Source organism: Doryrhamphus excisus, linkage group LG15, assembly GCF_037039965.1.
Source record: "Doryrhamphus excisus strain RoL-2023G ecotype Guam linkage group LG15, RoL_Dexc_Guam_v1.1, whole genome shotgun sequence".
NCBI lineage: Eukaryota > Metazoa > Chordata > Actinopteri > Syngnathiformes > Syngnathidae > Doryrhamphus > Doryrhamphus excisus.
This window is the reverse complement of record NC_136371.1, coordinates 18,428,876-18,445,000: the sequence shown is the minus strand read 5'-3', so window position 1 is coordinate 18,445,000 and position 16,125 is coordinate 18,428,876. Positions and strand designations below refer to the sequence as shown.

The 16,125-nt window shown below is 46.8% G+C and overlaps 1 protein-coding gene across 3 annotated transcripts in view; it reads right to left on the bottom strand.

Annotated features, from left to right (window-relative positions):
• Positions 1-13,528, bottom strand: part of nfatc2a (nuclear factor of activated T cells 2a) — a 13,980-nt gene extending 452 nt beyond the window's left edge. The window contains exons 1-10 of one of the 3 annotated variants that reach the window (XM_078796468.1): positions 13,477-13,528; positions 9,767-10,649; positions 9,518-9,686; positions 8,034-8,236; positions 7,289-7,461; positions 6,225-6,365; positions 4,591-4,646; positions 3,267-3,399; positions 2,618-3,202; positions 1-139 (exon numbers count right to left, since the gene is read on the bottom strand). The exon at positions 1-139 is cut by the window's left edge and continues 452 nt beyond it. In XM_078796468.1, the coding sequence (XP_078652594.1) occupies positions 78-139; positions 2,618-3,202; positions 3,267-3,399; positions 4,591-4,646; positions 6,225-6,365; positions 7,289-7,461; positions 8,034-8,236; positions 9,518-9,686; positions 9,767-10,539 (2,295 nt within the window). In that variant the 5' untranslated portion in view covers positions 10,540-10,649; positions 13,477-13,528 and the 3' untranslated portion in view covers positions 1-77. Of the gene's footprint in view, positions 140-2,617; positions 3,203-3,266; positions 3,400-4,590; positions 4,647-6,224; positions 6,366-7,288; positions 7,462-8,033; positions 8,237-9,517; positions 9,687-9,766; positions 10,650-12,432; positions 12,772-13,476 lie in introns of those variants that run through there. The other 2 variants (XM_058051232.2, XM_058051233.2) reach the window with 2 other exon arrangements.
• Between the last annotated feature and the right edge of the window lie 2,597 nt (positions 13,529-16,125).

The window sequence follows — 16,125 nt, the reverse complement described above, 5'->3', positions numbered from 1 at the left end:
GTTTCTTTGGTTGTTTGAAAAGAAAAAGATGCACAAAGCCAGCAGGGGGCGTCCATGTACTGGATGGCCACGCTTGCTCAGACCGACGGCCGCGCTCCACCTTCAACGCCGGTCAGGTCCTTGCGGATGATCTCGTTCACTGCAAGCAGAGCAAAGACACGTCACCGAGGTAGCACCTGGACCTCTCAGCACCATCACACCAAGTTCTGATACGTGGACGCAGTAACCACCGGTAACCACCGCTAACCACCGCTAACCACCGCTAACCACCGCTAACCACTGTTACCCACCGGCAACCAAAAGTACTCACGGGTCAAATAAAAAGCATGTGAGTAGCATGAAAATAGACGTTTGATTGACAGGTTTGACACGCTGAAAGTCATCACTTCCTGTTACTAACAAGAACACACAAGCTCAGGTGTGTGTGTGCGTGTGTGTGCGTGTGTGTGTGGGCCTGAAGATGGAAACTTTTGTGGCTTCTAAAAATAGACGCACGTCGCACGGCGGGATGGGGCGGTTTTGTCAGGGCGGCGGCTTGCGGGGCCTTTTCAAAATAAAAGAAGGTGAAATACGTGAGATTCTTTGGCACGCTTCATTCACTGAGCTAGCATGTTCAACGTCACGCGGCGTGACCAGCTAGCAGGAAGATTAGCCTGATATGGCGCCTTACTTAGCCACTAGCATTAGCGTACAAAGACGCTTAGCCAGGTTCCTTCCCATGAGGAATAAGAAGAGGAATAGTGGAGGAATAACAAACACTAATAGTTTGTTGATAAGAAGAGCTACGTACGTATGTCCCATGAGGAATAAGAAGAGGAATAGTGGAGGAATAACAAACACTAATAGTTTGCCAATAAGAAGAGCTACGTACGTATGTCCCATGAGGAATAAGAAGAGGAATAGTGGAGGAATAACAAACACTAATAGTTTGCCAATAAGAAGAGCTACGTACGTATGTCCCATGAGGAATGAGAAGAGGAATAGTGGAGGAATAACAAACACTAATAGTTTGTTGATAAGAAGAGCTACATACGTATGTCCCATGAGGAATAAGAAGAGGAATAGTGGAGGAATAACAAACACTAATAGTTTGTTGATAAGAAGAGCTACGGACGTATGTCCCATGAGGAATAAGAAGAGGAATAGTGGAGGAATAACAAACACTAATAGTTTGCCAATAAGAAGAGCTACGTACGTATGTCCCATGAGGAATGAGAAGAGGAATAGTGGAGGAATAACAAACACTAATAGTTTGTTGATAAGAAGAGCTACGTACGTATGTCCCATGAGGAATAAGAAGAGGAATAGTGGAGGAATAGCATTCAAAGATGAACATATGAGCAGGTGGCTGATTTGACACAATGAAATATGAAATATTTGGTAAAAGTCCTAATATTGTGAGGTGGAGCAAAAGGAGGGAAATGAGGTGTCGGGAATATTACGGGAATAAAGTCCGGCAGTGAGCAGAAAAGGATGAGAAAGAAGCAGGTTGACGGTTGGAAAAACAAAAGAAAAATGGGAAATGATCTCATTTGATGAACAGTTTTATTGTGGGCTATTTCAACTTTCTTGCAGCAATATTGCTATGAAATATGAATATTAAGACTAAAATTAAGATCCCCAAAATATGATACATTTTTCCAGCAAAAATTGTATTTGATTTCATTTGATCTTAAAAAGTTGATTTGTTTTTTCCCAATGTTAAAGCTCAACAAAATAAGTCATAGAAATATTTGTAGTGTAAAAACTGATGTTAATATTAATGTCAGCTTCACGTCCACGTTCTTCTTACTAGTTTTTGCTTGTGGAAAAACTGCTCCCAAAAACAGAGGAATCATTTTTTCCATACAACAACTCCTTCCCTCTCCCCGCTGCCCCCCCCCCGTATCTCGCCACATACGCGTGGAGGAAAAGGCCTCGGCGGGCCAAGGACAACAAACAAAGAAGAGGCTTTTCCTGGGCTCTCCCAGGCAGCTAGGACAATGGTTGCCATGGAAACGCTTCTGCCATCATAACACGGCCAGCACGTGTGGAAGCTCCCACTAATATTGTTTACATTTTCCAATATAGCAAAACCAGATGAACAATATTGTGACTTTATTCATCACTTTCTTTGATGTTTTTGTCATTTTATTAAATGGCAACTTTTGGCCAAGCTCATTTTCCACAAATGAGGACTTTTAAAGAAAAATACACCATTTGTTTATTACAATATTGACTAAAGTCAACTCCATGCAAACTCCACCCAGAGATGGCCGAGACTTTGTGTTTGTTCATTTCTGGCGTTTTTCCCATTTTCCAAGCATTCCCAGGCTCTTCTTGTCAATGAAAGGAATGAAATCCTATTAGAAGATTTGCCAAAAATGACAAGTTTTTTGTGTTTCAGCTCAAATGAGGAGATTTTGTTCCCTGCTAATATTCTCTTCATAAAATGCCCACTTTGTTCTCGTGACATGATGACCTTATTCCCGTTAGTATTCCACTTTTGGATTCCATTCTTGCTGTTTTGCTGCTGTTGTGTTGAAAGGACATTTGGGAAAAGCGCCACAGGTGACTTGATAAGAAAAACCAAACATGCCCCCCCTACGTCCCCTCCCAAGTAAAGACATGAACTTACACTCACCATCATCCAGGTAGGCCTGGTCCAGGTTCTCCTCCTTCACCGCCACCCTGGGTCTGTCCCCGCTAGCGCCTCGGCCCTTCTTGTGGACGTGCGTCTGCTGCTGGATCACCGTGGCGTACTGCTGAGAGGGCTCGCCGGCCCCCAGGGGGGGCGTGGAGGAGCGAGGCCCCGGGGGGGAGTAGCCTTGGCAGTAGACCACAGCCCGGTTATCGGGCTGGGCGTGGTGCGGGTTGGTGGGGGAGAACCGAATGATGGAAGGGTTCTGGCCCGTCCCCACGGGGGGTAGTGCCGGGGAGCCCGTGTGGACCAGGACGGAGCGGTGCGGGTCGGGAATCAGGGGGCCCGTCTGCTGACAGGTGCCGGTGCCGCGGCAGAAGACAATGGCCGGGCTCTGGTTGGGGACGCCGGCGCTGAGGCGCTGGCAGGACGCCATGCCAGAACCCGGGCCGTGATCCAGGTGCGGGACGCCCCGTGGGCCGTGGTAGTAGGAATGAGGGGAGACGCCGGCGATGGGGGGCACGCTGAAGCTCGTGTGGTCGGATTCGTACTCGTCCAAGGGCTCGGTCTTGATGGGCGGAGCTGAGCGGAGACATATGATCAGGTGACAAGGCGGGACTTGGCAAGAGGCCGTGGCGGGGCTTACATGGCAGCGGCGTGTAGGTGAAGCGCTGAGGTGGACTGCGCTTCCGCTTCCCGTTCACCACGCAGAAGGTCACCTTGACGGGACGGCAGACGGCCGCGTCGCGGTAGCGGGGCACCTCCACGAACAGCATGCTCTTGGAGACAAAACGCACTTCATATGACTTCATATGACTTCATATGACATCATATGACTTCATATGACTTCATATTACTTCATATGACTTCATATTACTTCATATGACATCATATGACTTCATATTACTTCATATGACTTCATATTACTTCATATGACATCATATGACATCATATGACATCATATGACTTCATATGACATCATATGACTTCATATGACATCATATGACATCATATTCCAACTTTTCCGACAACCTCCTTCTCCCAACGTGACCTTTCCATTTTCTCTCGTTGACAACTACTTCCTGCTTTCTTCCTGCACATTCCCATCTTTCAATCAGGACTTTATTGTCATCATATTTTCATTTCATTGTCATCATATCACAACATCTTGCCAAATGTGATTGGTTTTGTTTTTCTCCTAATATTAATATTTCAACGTTTTGCTACTACAGCGACATCATTTCCCTCATAACACTTATCACAGTACACAGAACACAGTACACAGTACAGTACCACACATGACAGTAGCAAAAATGGAAACATCTATTTCATATTTCATATTACGAGCAAGATAAAAATGATATCCTATTCTATCAATGATTGTATCATATTCCAACCGGTTTACCACTACCAACCTGTCATTTTGGGAGAACACCTGAACAGCAGAGCGGAAATATTTCTAAAACATATTTTCAGTTCCAATACTACGGAAAAGAAAAAAAACAAAAAGTTGGTATTTTGGGGGAGAAATATTACGGCAATCAAGTCAAAGTTGAAAGAGTTTGAAAATTCAAAAGATAACAAATCTGAAGAAAAACAGATGATATTTGAAGAGAATAAAAAAATGTTATATTTGAACAAGAATAAACAGCTAATTAATTATGAGGAAGAATAATGTCATTATAGTTGCATAACTTTACAATATTATATATTTATTTTTCAAGTTTTAAGAAAATAAGGTTGTCATTTTTCAAAAATGAGTTTGGGGAAAAATTCTAAATATCAGAAGAAAATAGAATCAGTACAAAAAAAACAATATATGAGGAGGAAAAATAAGTTGAATATAACGAGAAAAAAGATGCAATATTATGAGGAAGAATAATGACATGGTATTAGCGGCGAGTTCAAATACCCCCCCCCCCCCCCCCCCCCCAAGTGTAAAGCGTGTGAGTGTGCTGTGGAAAACCTACAGGCTGGCTCTTATCTTTGTCCACGGTTGCTTCCATCTCCCAAATCTGCATCCCATCTAGGAGAGGAGGAGGAGGAGGAGGAGATGTTATTGGATGGTTGCAATGGGCAAAGCACATGATCTTCACAACATTACCACTTTTACTTCATATCTCAACTCTATGCTAACATGACAGCCATTTTCCTCATCATATTATATGCATAATATTTAGACATTATTCCCATATTATTTAGACTTTATTCCCATAAGATGTGGACTTTATTCCCATACTATTTGGGCTTTATTCCCATAAGATTTGGACTTGCTGCTCCTCCTGGGCAATAACCCGCCACTGCCACAAATAGATTGCAGCCCTGCGGGTAACGGGCAACACTAGTTTCAGCGATAAAAGCGCTTTTCCGGCTGACGTGTGAAGGCTGCCCCCTGCAGGCCCGAGTACGCCAAGGCTGCCCCCTGCAGGCCCGAGTGCGCCAAGGCTGCCCCCTGCAGGCCCGAGTGCGCCAAGGCTGCCTAGCAGCTTGGTTCTGCGCCTGTCAAGCGAGGCAAAGGAGCCAGCAGGCGGGGAAGCCTCTGGTCAGAGCGCTGATTAAAAACACACGGCCTGATGGAGTCAGCTGGGGAAAAGCGTTTTGGGGTGGCGGGGGCGGTCGGGGTATTTTCCACACGTGTTGCCAACCTTCTACCAGCAAGTCTCTCCGCTTCCACTCCATGACGGCTCTCTTGGCAACGCCTCCCTCGCCAGTCGGGGAGACCCCGACTTGTCTTGGCCCGTCTGGACGTGATTATGCGAGGAAGTGGAAACCAGAGGGGGGCGGCGGCCCTTCCCGGGGATCGCACGAGCTGGCCGGCGCTCCAGGCACATGTCTCCCCTGATTTGGCAGAGCACCGCGACTTGTCAGGCAGCACACCAACATCTCCAAAACCAAGGATTTCCTTTTCCATGTCGGGCCTAGCGTGCCGTCCTGGGGCGTGACGTAACACGGGGGGGGGGGGGAGGGAGTACCACAGCAATGGAGGTTGTCCTCTCCTGCTCCCTTCGGGGGCTTTTACCATGATACATCGGATCCTGCCGGGGCCGGAACAACTTGTGTTTTTTCCCCTCAGGTCTTTAGCTCCCCGGAAAACAAAAAGTCACTTCTAAAAAAAGTGTTTTCTGGCTGCCACTTTCAAGAAAAAGCAAATATACAGTAAGGCAAAAGCCTATTATTAATATCAACTTCTTTTTTAAAGTCTTCAACTTTGGTCTTACATGGCCTCCATAAATGATCTTCAGGTCAGATTACAACTTGGATCCACACCTCATTTCTCAAATGTAACAACTTGATTTCTTTTCTTTCTTTCCTAATATTACCACCTTAAGATATTAACACGTTTTCTTATATTTCAACTCTATGCCACTAAAATGTTTCCTCATAATATTATGACTTCATTCACCTTTTACTCATTAATATATATATACTATTAATATTTAGACTTCATTTTGGTTTTTTCCATTTCTGCAGTTTTTTTTCCCCAACTATTTGGATTTTTCTTGGTAAATTTTCTTCTTTTGGTCAACGCTTGGGCCCCGTTGGCACATTTACCATCTTCAGCATTAGCGGAGGATGGAACCAGCAACCACCGCCGTTGACTCACCGTGCGTTTTCTCCACGAACAGCACCTTGGAATCGGAGCTGAAGTTCTGCCCGGTCAGGATCATCTGCTGGCCCCCCAGCACGGAGCAGCCGTCCAGGTCCTGCTTCTCCACCACGGGAAGCTCGTGTGCAGAACGCTGAGCTGCAAGTGTAGAAAAGATACAATAAATACATGCGTACTGTAGTCATTACGATACAATAACTACATGCGTACTGTAGTCATTACGATACAATAACTACATGCGTACTGTAGTCATTACGATACAATAACTACATGCGTACTGTAGTCATTACGATACAATAACTACATGCGTACTGTAGTCATTATGATACAATAACTACATGCATACAGTACCCATTATATCGCTCCCCGGGGGGCGGGTCCGGGCCTGATGATTTATCATTTCTTTGTATATCATTGATATGAGTTCACTAGTGAAGGATAGAAGAAAACCCCCAAACATAGATTAGCAATTAGCAGGTGTTTTCCAAGAATATAGGACAACAATAGTAAATAGTAAAAAAAGGTGTCATTTCACCAAAATAACCTCTTGATGATACGTATGTAGAAATATAATCATTCATTTCTAGTATGTCACACTAGAAATACACTGTACACAAAGTATATTGAAAAAACAGCGGGGGGGCTCGGGGCAACAATGAGGAGGGGCCCCGTTGGCGGGGGGATGAGGGGCGTCAACAAACAACCCTGCGACCTTTGCCCCCACACGGACTCCCAGCAGACAGACGGCAGCCGCGCACGACCCGGCGCCCCGCCCGGCACCCCGCCCGGCGCCCCGCTGCTGTCACGACACACGACACGCGAGCGACTACCGTGGGGCCTTTCTCCAGACAGGAAATGACCCCCGTAAAAGCGGAGCTGGCGTCACGAGGAATGCTGAATGTGAAAAGCCGCTCTTGTCTGACTTTGGATTAATAAGGCGTGTGTACTCATACTCGGATGTGGCCAAATAAATCTCCCGGCGGGCATAAAGACGTCTTTGAGCGCCGACTGCGCCCTCACCCCGTTCATCCCGGCCCGAGAAGGAAGTCGGATTGACTCACAGCACTCCACGGGATGCGAGGCCACTTGGAGGGAGACGTGCTGTCCTCCGGGCTGGGGGATGTGGACGCGGAACACCAGGCGCACCCGCGTGTTCTTTCGCCCCACGTCCGTCTCGCCCTTCCTCAGCTCGATGTCGGCATTCCGCAGCTTCAGGATGCCGGCGCAGTCGATGCTGGGAGACACGCAACATGCGGCCGAGTTAGCCAAACCTCAGCTAAGTAGGAGCGTGTTCCCTCAGGTCAGGTGACCTCATCCATGGAACGTCTAATGGCTTCCATTTGTTTACATCCTGGATTCTTCCTGCCACCTCAACCACAAAGTGATGAGGTGAATAAATCATCATCATCATCATCATTCCAATATCATTATCCATTAGCTTAGGCTGAATGACATCTGACATGAAAAGCCATGAGTGATGAATAATAACATGATCAATAACATGATCAGGTAAATATGCCATAAATCACAGAAATGAACATGAGATGAAATTTCAGTTCAAATGACATGAAATGTAATTATTACTTCACCAACCCTGCATTTGTTATGACATAAGTGACTTATTGACATGATTTTATTTCCTTTTTAATAAAGCAGGCAATCCATATCAATAAACTAAATTATTACCTTAAACATTTGATATTAAACATCATGTCATGAGTTAATTGCAATTACAAATGAACTCATTTCTTAACAATTGCAATGATTATTTTGATTTAAAAATGAATTAGAAATAGAAATTCTCACATTGCCCTCATGTTGTTTTTGGGCTCCAGGGGGATCTCCAGGACTTTGGTGCCGTTGAGCACCTTCTCCAAACTGTTGGTGGTCACCGTCTTCCCGGTGATGCGGTGCACCTGGTAGAAGGCGTGCGGCTTGAGGATGCGCTCGTCCGCCGTGCCGATGAAGATCTGCAGGCCGATGGGGTCTTTGCCCTTGTAGCCTCGCAGCTGAAACACACACACAAGTTACGCAACCACCAAACGGGACGTGAAAGCACGCGCCCCGCGGGACTCGTCATTGTCAAAGTACCGAGTGAGGAACCCAAACGCCTGCCCTGGTGCGTGCCCCTGTGCCTCCTTCCCGTGGGAGTGACACACCGCATCCTCAGAACAATCTTTGACAGTAACTATGGCGACAAGTTGGACTCCATCCATCCCCGAGAGGAAGAGGGCAAACATGAGCGTGAGTCGGGTGGTTGTCACGGCGACGTGCAGGAGCAGTGAGTCATGACTGAGCGGCGGGTAGGAAAAGTAAAGTGTGTGTGTGGGGGGGGTCACGGAGGGAAAGCGGAGGTGACGGAGTGCAGCCAGTCGGGCAGAACAGACTGGAAGGCTTTTGGAGGGGGGGGGGTGGAAAAGATGCAAGAACAACCACGACGGTCAACACCGGGGGGGTGAAAGGGGGTCGGAGGCTGGTGTTGACCCCCGCCAAGGCCCAAGCAGTGAAAAGGGTGTGCCTGAACGATTAAGGATGTCGTAACAGTAGCATGTGTTTACGGGCCCCAGCGTCATCATCTCCATGGCTTCCTGGCTTTACTGAGCTGGCTTTCCAAGTTGCATAGAAAACTAAAAGTCAACCCACAGCAGCCAAAAGTGGAAAAAGTAGCAGTAGTTTTACAAGAAGAAAAAACGCCGATTTAAGGAGAATAACCAAATTTTTGTAGCATAAAGCTGAAATATTTCAGGAAAATAAGGAATATTTTTAAACGTAGTAATATTAGGAGAAACAAAACCAAGTTGTCATTTTTGTTAAATTAGGTTGGATGAAAAGTGATAATATTACAGGAAAACAAGTCATACTATAACAGGAATAAAGTCATACTGTTACTGGAATAAAGTCATACTATTACAGGACTAAAGTCGTACTATTATTGGAATAAAGTCATACTATTACAGAAATAAAATCATACTTTTACAGGAATAAAGTCGCAGTATTACTGATATCATTATGAATTGATGGGACTGAAGGAAGAAAGTGAAGAAGATTTACAAAGAAAGAAGTAAAGAACAGCAGACGTCGATAGAGAGAATAGTTTAGTCAAATGTGTAAAGCAGCAGTAAAAACGTGAAGAGAAAAAGTCAGACTGTAAGATTTGAAATGAAATCCATAATAATAATCACTGATTCCACGTTGAGGTTATGAATGAACTGCATTTCATTTCAACTAGAAATCTTCACGTTATTTGGAACTGAATTAAGAATCCAGCAATGGGGCGTTTCTGGGGGTACCTGCACCACAGGGTGTCCTCCCGTGGGGGCCTTGACGGCGCCCCTGCTTCCCTCCGTCTCGTAGTGAGCCCGGTGGTGCGGCTTTGGCTGCACCTCGATCCGGAGCTCGTAGCGGTCTGCGCGGCTGGGCACGGGCCATTCCAAAGGGGGCAGGGACGCCACCGGGACGCTAGGGCAAAACAAAAAGACACATGAGGGGCTGGAGTCATCCAAGCCGGGTGCCCAGGTGCCCGGGTGCCGCAACGTTACCTGCAGATGCCGGAGACCAACGGCTTGGACCAGATGGGCGGGATGACAAAGAACGGTTCCGGGGAAGGTTTGAGGTCCTGGTCACATGGCACCAAGCAGTTCCCCTCGGTGTGGGGTTCCGGGTATAGGCTGTAGACCTGGTTGGAGGTCTTGACCATTTTAGTGGGCAGGCAGCTGCTGAAACCGTTGACGCCGTCGTGCACATAGCTGGCGCCCGCCTCGTGGCCGGCATGGGGGGATGGACTGCGGGAGCGGATGCCGGGCACCAAAGCCAGGTTCCTGTACATGTCGTAGGTACGTTTACCTTGCGGGGAGGTGGAGCGGGACCCCGAGTGCGGGGAGGGCGAGCACGCTCCCAGACCGCCGTCCTCCGCCAGGCCGCCGCTCGGCGAGGTGCCCGGGGACGTGCGTGGGGAGCCCGCGTGGATGTTCTGCAAGCGGGGGCACAGGTCTCCCGGGTTGTGGCCGCCGCTGGGGGACACGCAGGGGGACGCCCAGGGGGAGTAGCTCTCCGAGTGCCAGCTGGTGGACGAGTTGCTGCTGGCGGGGCTCAGGCACTGGGGCTCGCGGTAGGCCAGGTTCTCGTGGCCGGGCACGGTGAGGGTAGGCCGCGGGCTGTTGACACCCGGGTGCTGGTTCTGGAGGGAGTCCCGAGCGTGGCTGAAGTGCTCCCGGGATGGTGTGATTTCAATGCGTGGGCTCAAGGCCAAGCCGGCGGGCCGGGTGGCGTCCTGGGGGTCATAACCCGGCAGGACCTCCGCGGTGTGTTCCATGTAGGAGCGACTGCAGGACAAGACGCTGGCGTAGGGGGAGACCTCCTCAAGGGGAAAGGCCTTCTCCGACCCCGGATTGAGGACCTTGTGGGACGCGAGGTTGGGGTCATCTGCAAGGGAAAAGGAAAACATTGAATTCCTGATATTCCACCCTGATTGGCCATCCCGACACGCCTTTCCTTCACGACAAAATCTTTCAAAAGATTGGAAAAATCAAATGCATTTGTTTGGGATGACTTGAGTAAATGTCAAAAATATATATTAGAAACTATATCAATATATTTAGTGTCCAAAAATGATACAACTAAATAACAATGACTTCAATAAAAGTGTGACACAAAGTTAAAATGATGGAAAATAAAAGCGTAAATATTGTTTTTATAAAAACAAACTTAAATCAATCAGTACAAAAATAATTTCCAAAAATACGCAATTTCCAAAAATACGCAATTTCCAAAAATAACAAAAAATTGACATAAAAGTATAATCATGAAAAATACAAATAAAAAAATGACTGCAGTATACAAAAAAGTAAATAAACTTTTGAATGTGCAAAAAATAATAATCATTAAAAAATACTCAAATGAAAAGCCTAAAAACAAACACCCGGATTCCACAGCACGCTCTTGCATCCCGTTCTTGCATCCCGTTCTTCTCCTTCTTGGGGGCCGGGAATATCATCATTTCCTCTGGAGAATACTTTCTAATTCACCATTTTCAAAGTTATTCCATTTGAAGGCTCCCTCGTCATCCGACAGCCAGACTGACCCCATTTCTGATTTGGAATGCAGATTTCCAGGGCCGGGACCGTTTGGCTTTGTTGCTAGGCAACCGCTATCAACTTCAACAATCAGCCAGTTAGCTTGACTGGGTAGCAGCTATCGAGTTCAAGGAATATGTTCCGCTCCCTATCCCAGTTTAGCTGAGGGAGCCAACAAGCGTTCCAATGGCGGTCAGGAAAACACTTCATTTCCCAACTCATTCAAGAGTAGAAATAAATTCTGAAAAAATAACCATGACTTCAAAAAATATGTAAAAAGTCATTAAAAACATAAAAATAAGCAGTAAAAACAATTAAAATTGACATCAACAAAAACATAAAAATAAGTTAAAGTGGGCGGCAACTTAATGATTGTTGGGGTTGAGACCATTTGCAAAACGCTAACCCATTAGCCACCTTGGAATGCTCCTTCCTGCCGCCTAACGTGGAACGCTGACATGTTGGCGTGTGGGACGGTTTGGCTTGGGCGGAGGGAAAAACCCTAAACATCCTGGTCCTCATCAAGGTGGTTGGACCCCAACTCTGAAAAGAAATCTTTAGGATTTGCTTTTCCTTTGGCGTGGATCATACAACTTGACAGCAGTCCGTTAGCGCTCTATGCTAACGTTGGCAGCTAACCAACACAGAGCTTAATGTTTTTTTACACTTGTATGACAGTTACAAATGTTCACTTTAACATGACTTAAAAGATTGCTAGTACACTTCATAATGCTTTTAGTATGGCCACAGTTTGACCCCGGAACAGACCATTTCCATGATGTACGTATATGATTAATAACATTGATCAACTTCTTTTGACACTTGTATGACAGTCAATAATGTTAACTAGCGACTTAACATTGCCATGGCACGTCATAAAGCTTTTAGGATGGCCAGAGTTTGACCCCGGAACAGACCATTCCCATTTCCTGGGGAAAGCATATAGGAAGCGTTGAATGGACGAGACATTGCCATTGCCATTACCATGCTAGAAGAGAACTTCCCCTGCACCTGCCCAAACTCTCCGCAGCATCTTTTATGTGTTTAGCGCCCAGCTAACCCCCCCCCCCAGGGCGGATGAGTCCCAGCGGAGGTGGGGGGCGAGCCACGCCACCAGGAAGCTGTCCACCAACCTTGCTGTCCTCCCGCAGCAGCCTCAGCGCAAGGCGCTTCATATTCAAACAAGTAGTCAAAGTCCAGGTCGTCGTCGCCGCAGCGGACCCGGCTCAGCTCCTCCTCGTACAAGGAGTTCATCTGCCCCAGCACTTTGCCACAGAAGAAGGGGGAGAGGAAGCAGGCAGACGCACGCACCCACGCGGGAGTCCCAACAGAAGATCATAGAAAAAGACATGTGTCACGAGGAAAGAGGAGGAGGAGCGTGCATGTTTCCTGTCTCACTTGTTTGCGTGTCGAGGCGGAACTATTGTCAGCGTGCGCCACCGCCTCCGCACATCCTCCTCCCCCCCTCCTTTCTATTTTAGAACACCTACACGCACCTCCGCCAAGGCCTCACCTGCCAAGCGCACGCACGTGGAAGCACTTCCTGCTGCAGAAACACAACACCGCACCATCCATGAACGCCAGCTTTTGGTTTGGATTAGCATGCTACCTTTTAGCATGTGCTTTCCGCTACGCTCTGCAATGACATCTAGCATGCGTCCAATGACTCGCATTTGACAGTATACATATATATATATATATATATATATATATACAGTATACAGTACAGACTTGGACCCTGACGGTATAAGGCCAATCCCGCCAATCAAAGCAAGTGTTGCGTCTGCCAGGTGCTGCTGCCCCCTGCTGGCTTAATGCGGCATCTGCAGCTCTTCCTCGTCTTGCTGTCTGCTAAAATGATGATCAACTGATTCTGTTGCTGGTGTCGGTCATGAATCTGGACTAGGACCAGGACGTCCTGCCTTAGGTCACACATACGGATGTGGATGTGGATTTTAACATTCCAAGCGTTGCATATGGTTACCTTAGAAAACATGCATTTCACCATCATCAAGCGGTTCCATCATCAAGGGAACTCAAGTGACGGAGGTCTTCCATCATTTGAGTTCACTTGTCAACGGGTTCTGGTCCAAAAGGCGAACCAGCCCGCAGGTTGATGATGTCAGGACGGGTCGGATGGAAAGGCTGAAATGCGGATTAGCGGATGATCACAGTACCTTGATCCACGGACCTCGTGCTGTGGTACTGGGCCAGCCTCCAAGTCCCTCGAAACATCTGGAGACCAAATGACAAAAATGGAAGAAACGTCAAAATAAGAGCCGGAGTCACAGCTGCCAAGCAAGCGTGGGGAAAAGTTTCAAGTCTGGAGTCGGTCAGGAAGAGAAGCGGCGGCGAGGTCGGAGCAACCGGAGCAGCTTCCCTTCCCCGGCCGGCTCTGAGGGTTTCTAACAGTGCGATGCAGTCAAATAACGGGATTCCCTCAGTGTTTCCTCCTGTTTGGGCGCCCTCGCCATGGAAACCTGGAGCGGCTCCATGTTGGGAGACTCAGGGCTTTTCCTGCTAAAGACCCACGCTCAGGAATCCATGACGTCTCACGCCGACCGGCCGCAGCATTTCTGTGGCTTTTCCTCACAGACGGGGGAGCCCGGCCGCACAACGGCCTCTTTGTGGGCCCCCCGGGGACCCTGAGCTCCGTGTGTGTGTGTCATTGGTTTGACACACACACACACACACATACACTCATACTCTCGTACATCCAGTAAATGTATGTAGAGAACCTACTAGCAGCTGGTTATGAAACATGATGGATCACGCCCATATTCACGTTGTCGTAGCGTTTACTCCTCACCAGCTTTTCTTTTCATTCTACTTCTGTCTACTTCTTATATTCAACATGGGAATTCCTTTCAATATGTCGTTCATTCATTCATTTTCTTCCGCTTATCGTCACGAGGGGCGGGGGTGTGCTGGAGCCTATCCTAGCCGTCTAGGGGCGGGTAACCTGGTCCACCCTGGAGAGGTCCTGTACATGTATTTATCATATTTACCTAAATAGCCTATCCCAGCTGTAAATAGCCATGAATTGACGGCTTCAATGAATGTATTCATATTCATGTAGTGTCTTTTGCTTTTTATATTTACTCCGCATCTGAATTCATTTTTAGTGCTCATTTCCTTTTCATCATTTTTGAAAACATATTTTCCGAAATCTACACCATGATTTCAATTCAAATATGAAAAATATTTTCTGATTTTATTGACCGCATTGTAAAAAATAAAATAAAGACATCAATTTAAAGATAATTTGATAAATCCACACAATTATTTCCATTTATCAATATTCATTTTGTCACGTTGATATATGTGTAATGACTTTATTTGAATGAAAAGATGGATAATATTTCAACTACTGAAATATTATCTCTTTATTGATGACTTTCCCTCTTAAACTACGACTAGCTATTCTTCATCAGAACAAAAATATGACTTTTCTCCTCATATTTTTGCTCACTTCTGCTGCTTTCCTTTTGGATTTCCCAACCACGTCGACGTTCTTTCTCCTTGGGACCTTATTCCCATCAGAGCAAGACTTCATTCCTAGGAGACTAGAATGACTTGTTATTGTTATTATTGGTCATATTTCCTGGTGTCAAATGAGGTCTGGGGTGGACCCCCCTCGCCCAAAGACGGCTGGGATAGGCTCCAGCACGCCCCCGCCCCTCGTGGGGATAAGCGGTAGAACATGACTGAATGAATGAATAATAGCAGAGCTGATGCTAATGCTAAAGCTAACATCCATATTCCAGATTTTGCAGCTGCTAAACAAGACAACCTGAGCGATGTTTTCATGTGCATCCAACCTCGGTGTGTGTCCAAAAAAGTGGGGAGTTTGTGTGCTTCTGATGGAGTTGTTGGACTTTGCTTTGACAACCACATACCTCCTTAAATGCCTCCTTAAATACCTCCTTAAATACCTCCTTGCTTCCTGAGCAAGATAACATGTCAAAGTTACGAAACGGAGGCGGAAACCTGGACCCGCTCGCCACTTTTCCACTGGAAGCTCTCGGAATTCTTTTGGCCAACCGAGCGAGGATCGATCAGAGTCCCGTAGTTACGTAAGCGCCAGCCTCGGGTCTGCTGGGACGTATGGACGCTCCGTGTCGGCGGAACGTCTGACCTCATTCGCTTTGGAAAAGCAGAGGGAGAGAGAATGTTGTCAAGTAGCGGCAGGAAGGAAGGAAATGAGTTTCCTATATGAAGACATGAACGGCTACAAAAAACAGTAACATTCTCAAAAGGAGTAAGAACACCAGCTAGCACCGCCAGTTAGCAATGTCACTTTGCAAACACACTACTAGGTGCTTTAAAATCTACAGAGCACGTGCTCCTGTCATAGAGGATCTTTGACTAGCATGCCGCCAAGTCATTCCCCACGAAGCAACTTACCTTCCTTCTTTCTTTCTTTCTTTCTTTCTTTCCTCCCTTCCTTCCTTCCCATTGATGAGCCAGGCCGGTTGAAATAATTTACTAATGAATTCATCCATTTGGAACTCGGCGGTTCCACTGCAGTAGTTTAGCCATGAAGCGAACAGGCTAATGCACAGGTTTTACAGTCAACAGCAACATTTGTAACGAAAAACGGCACTTTTTTACTACAGTTTCCTATTTTGTGATTTGAAATCTATAAAGTAGCTTTAATTGAGGTAAGGTCAGGCGAATAACTTCGTTTACACACTCGTAGCCGAGATAATAGCTAGCTAGTAGCTAGCTAACGAGACTACTTCGCCTGCCTCGTGGCGGACTGAACCATTTCATTCATCGGCAGAGGGGTGCTCGAGAACAAGAGCCTTGTGGATATTGCCTTT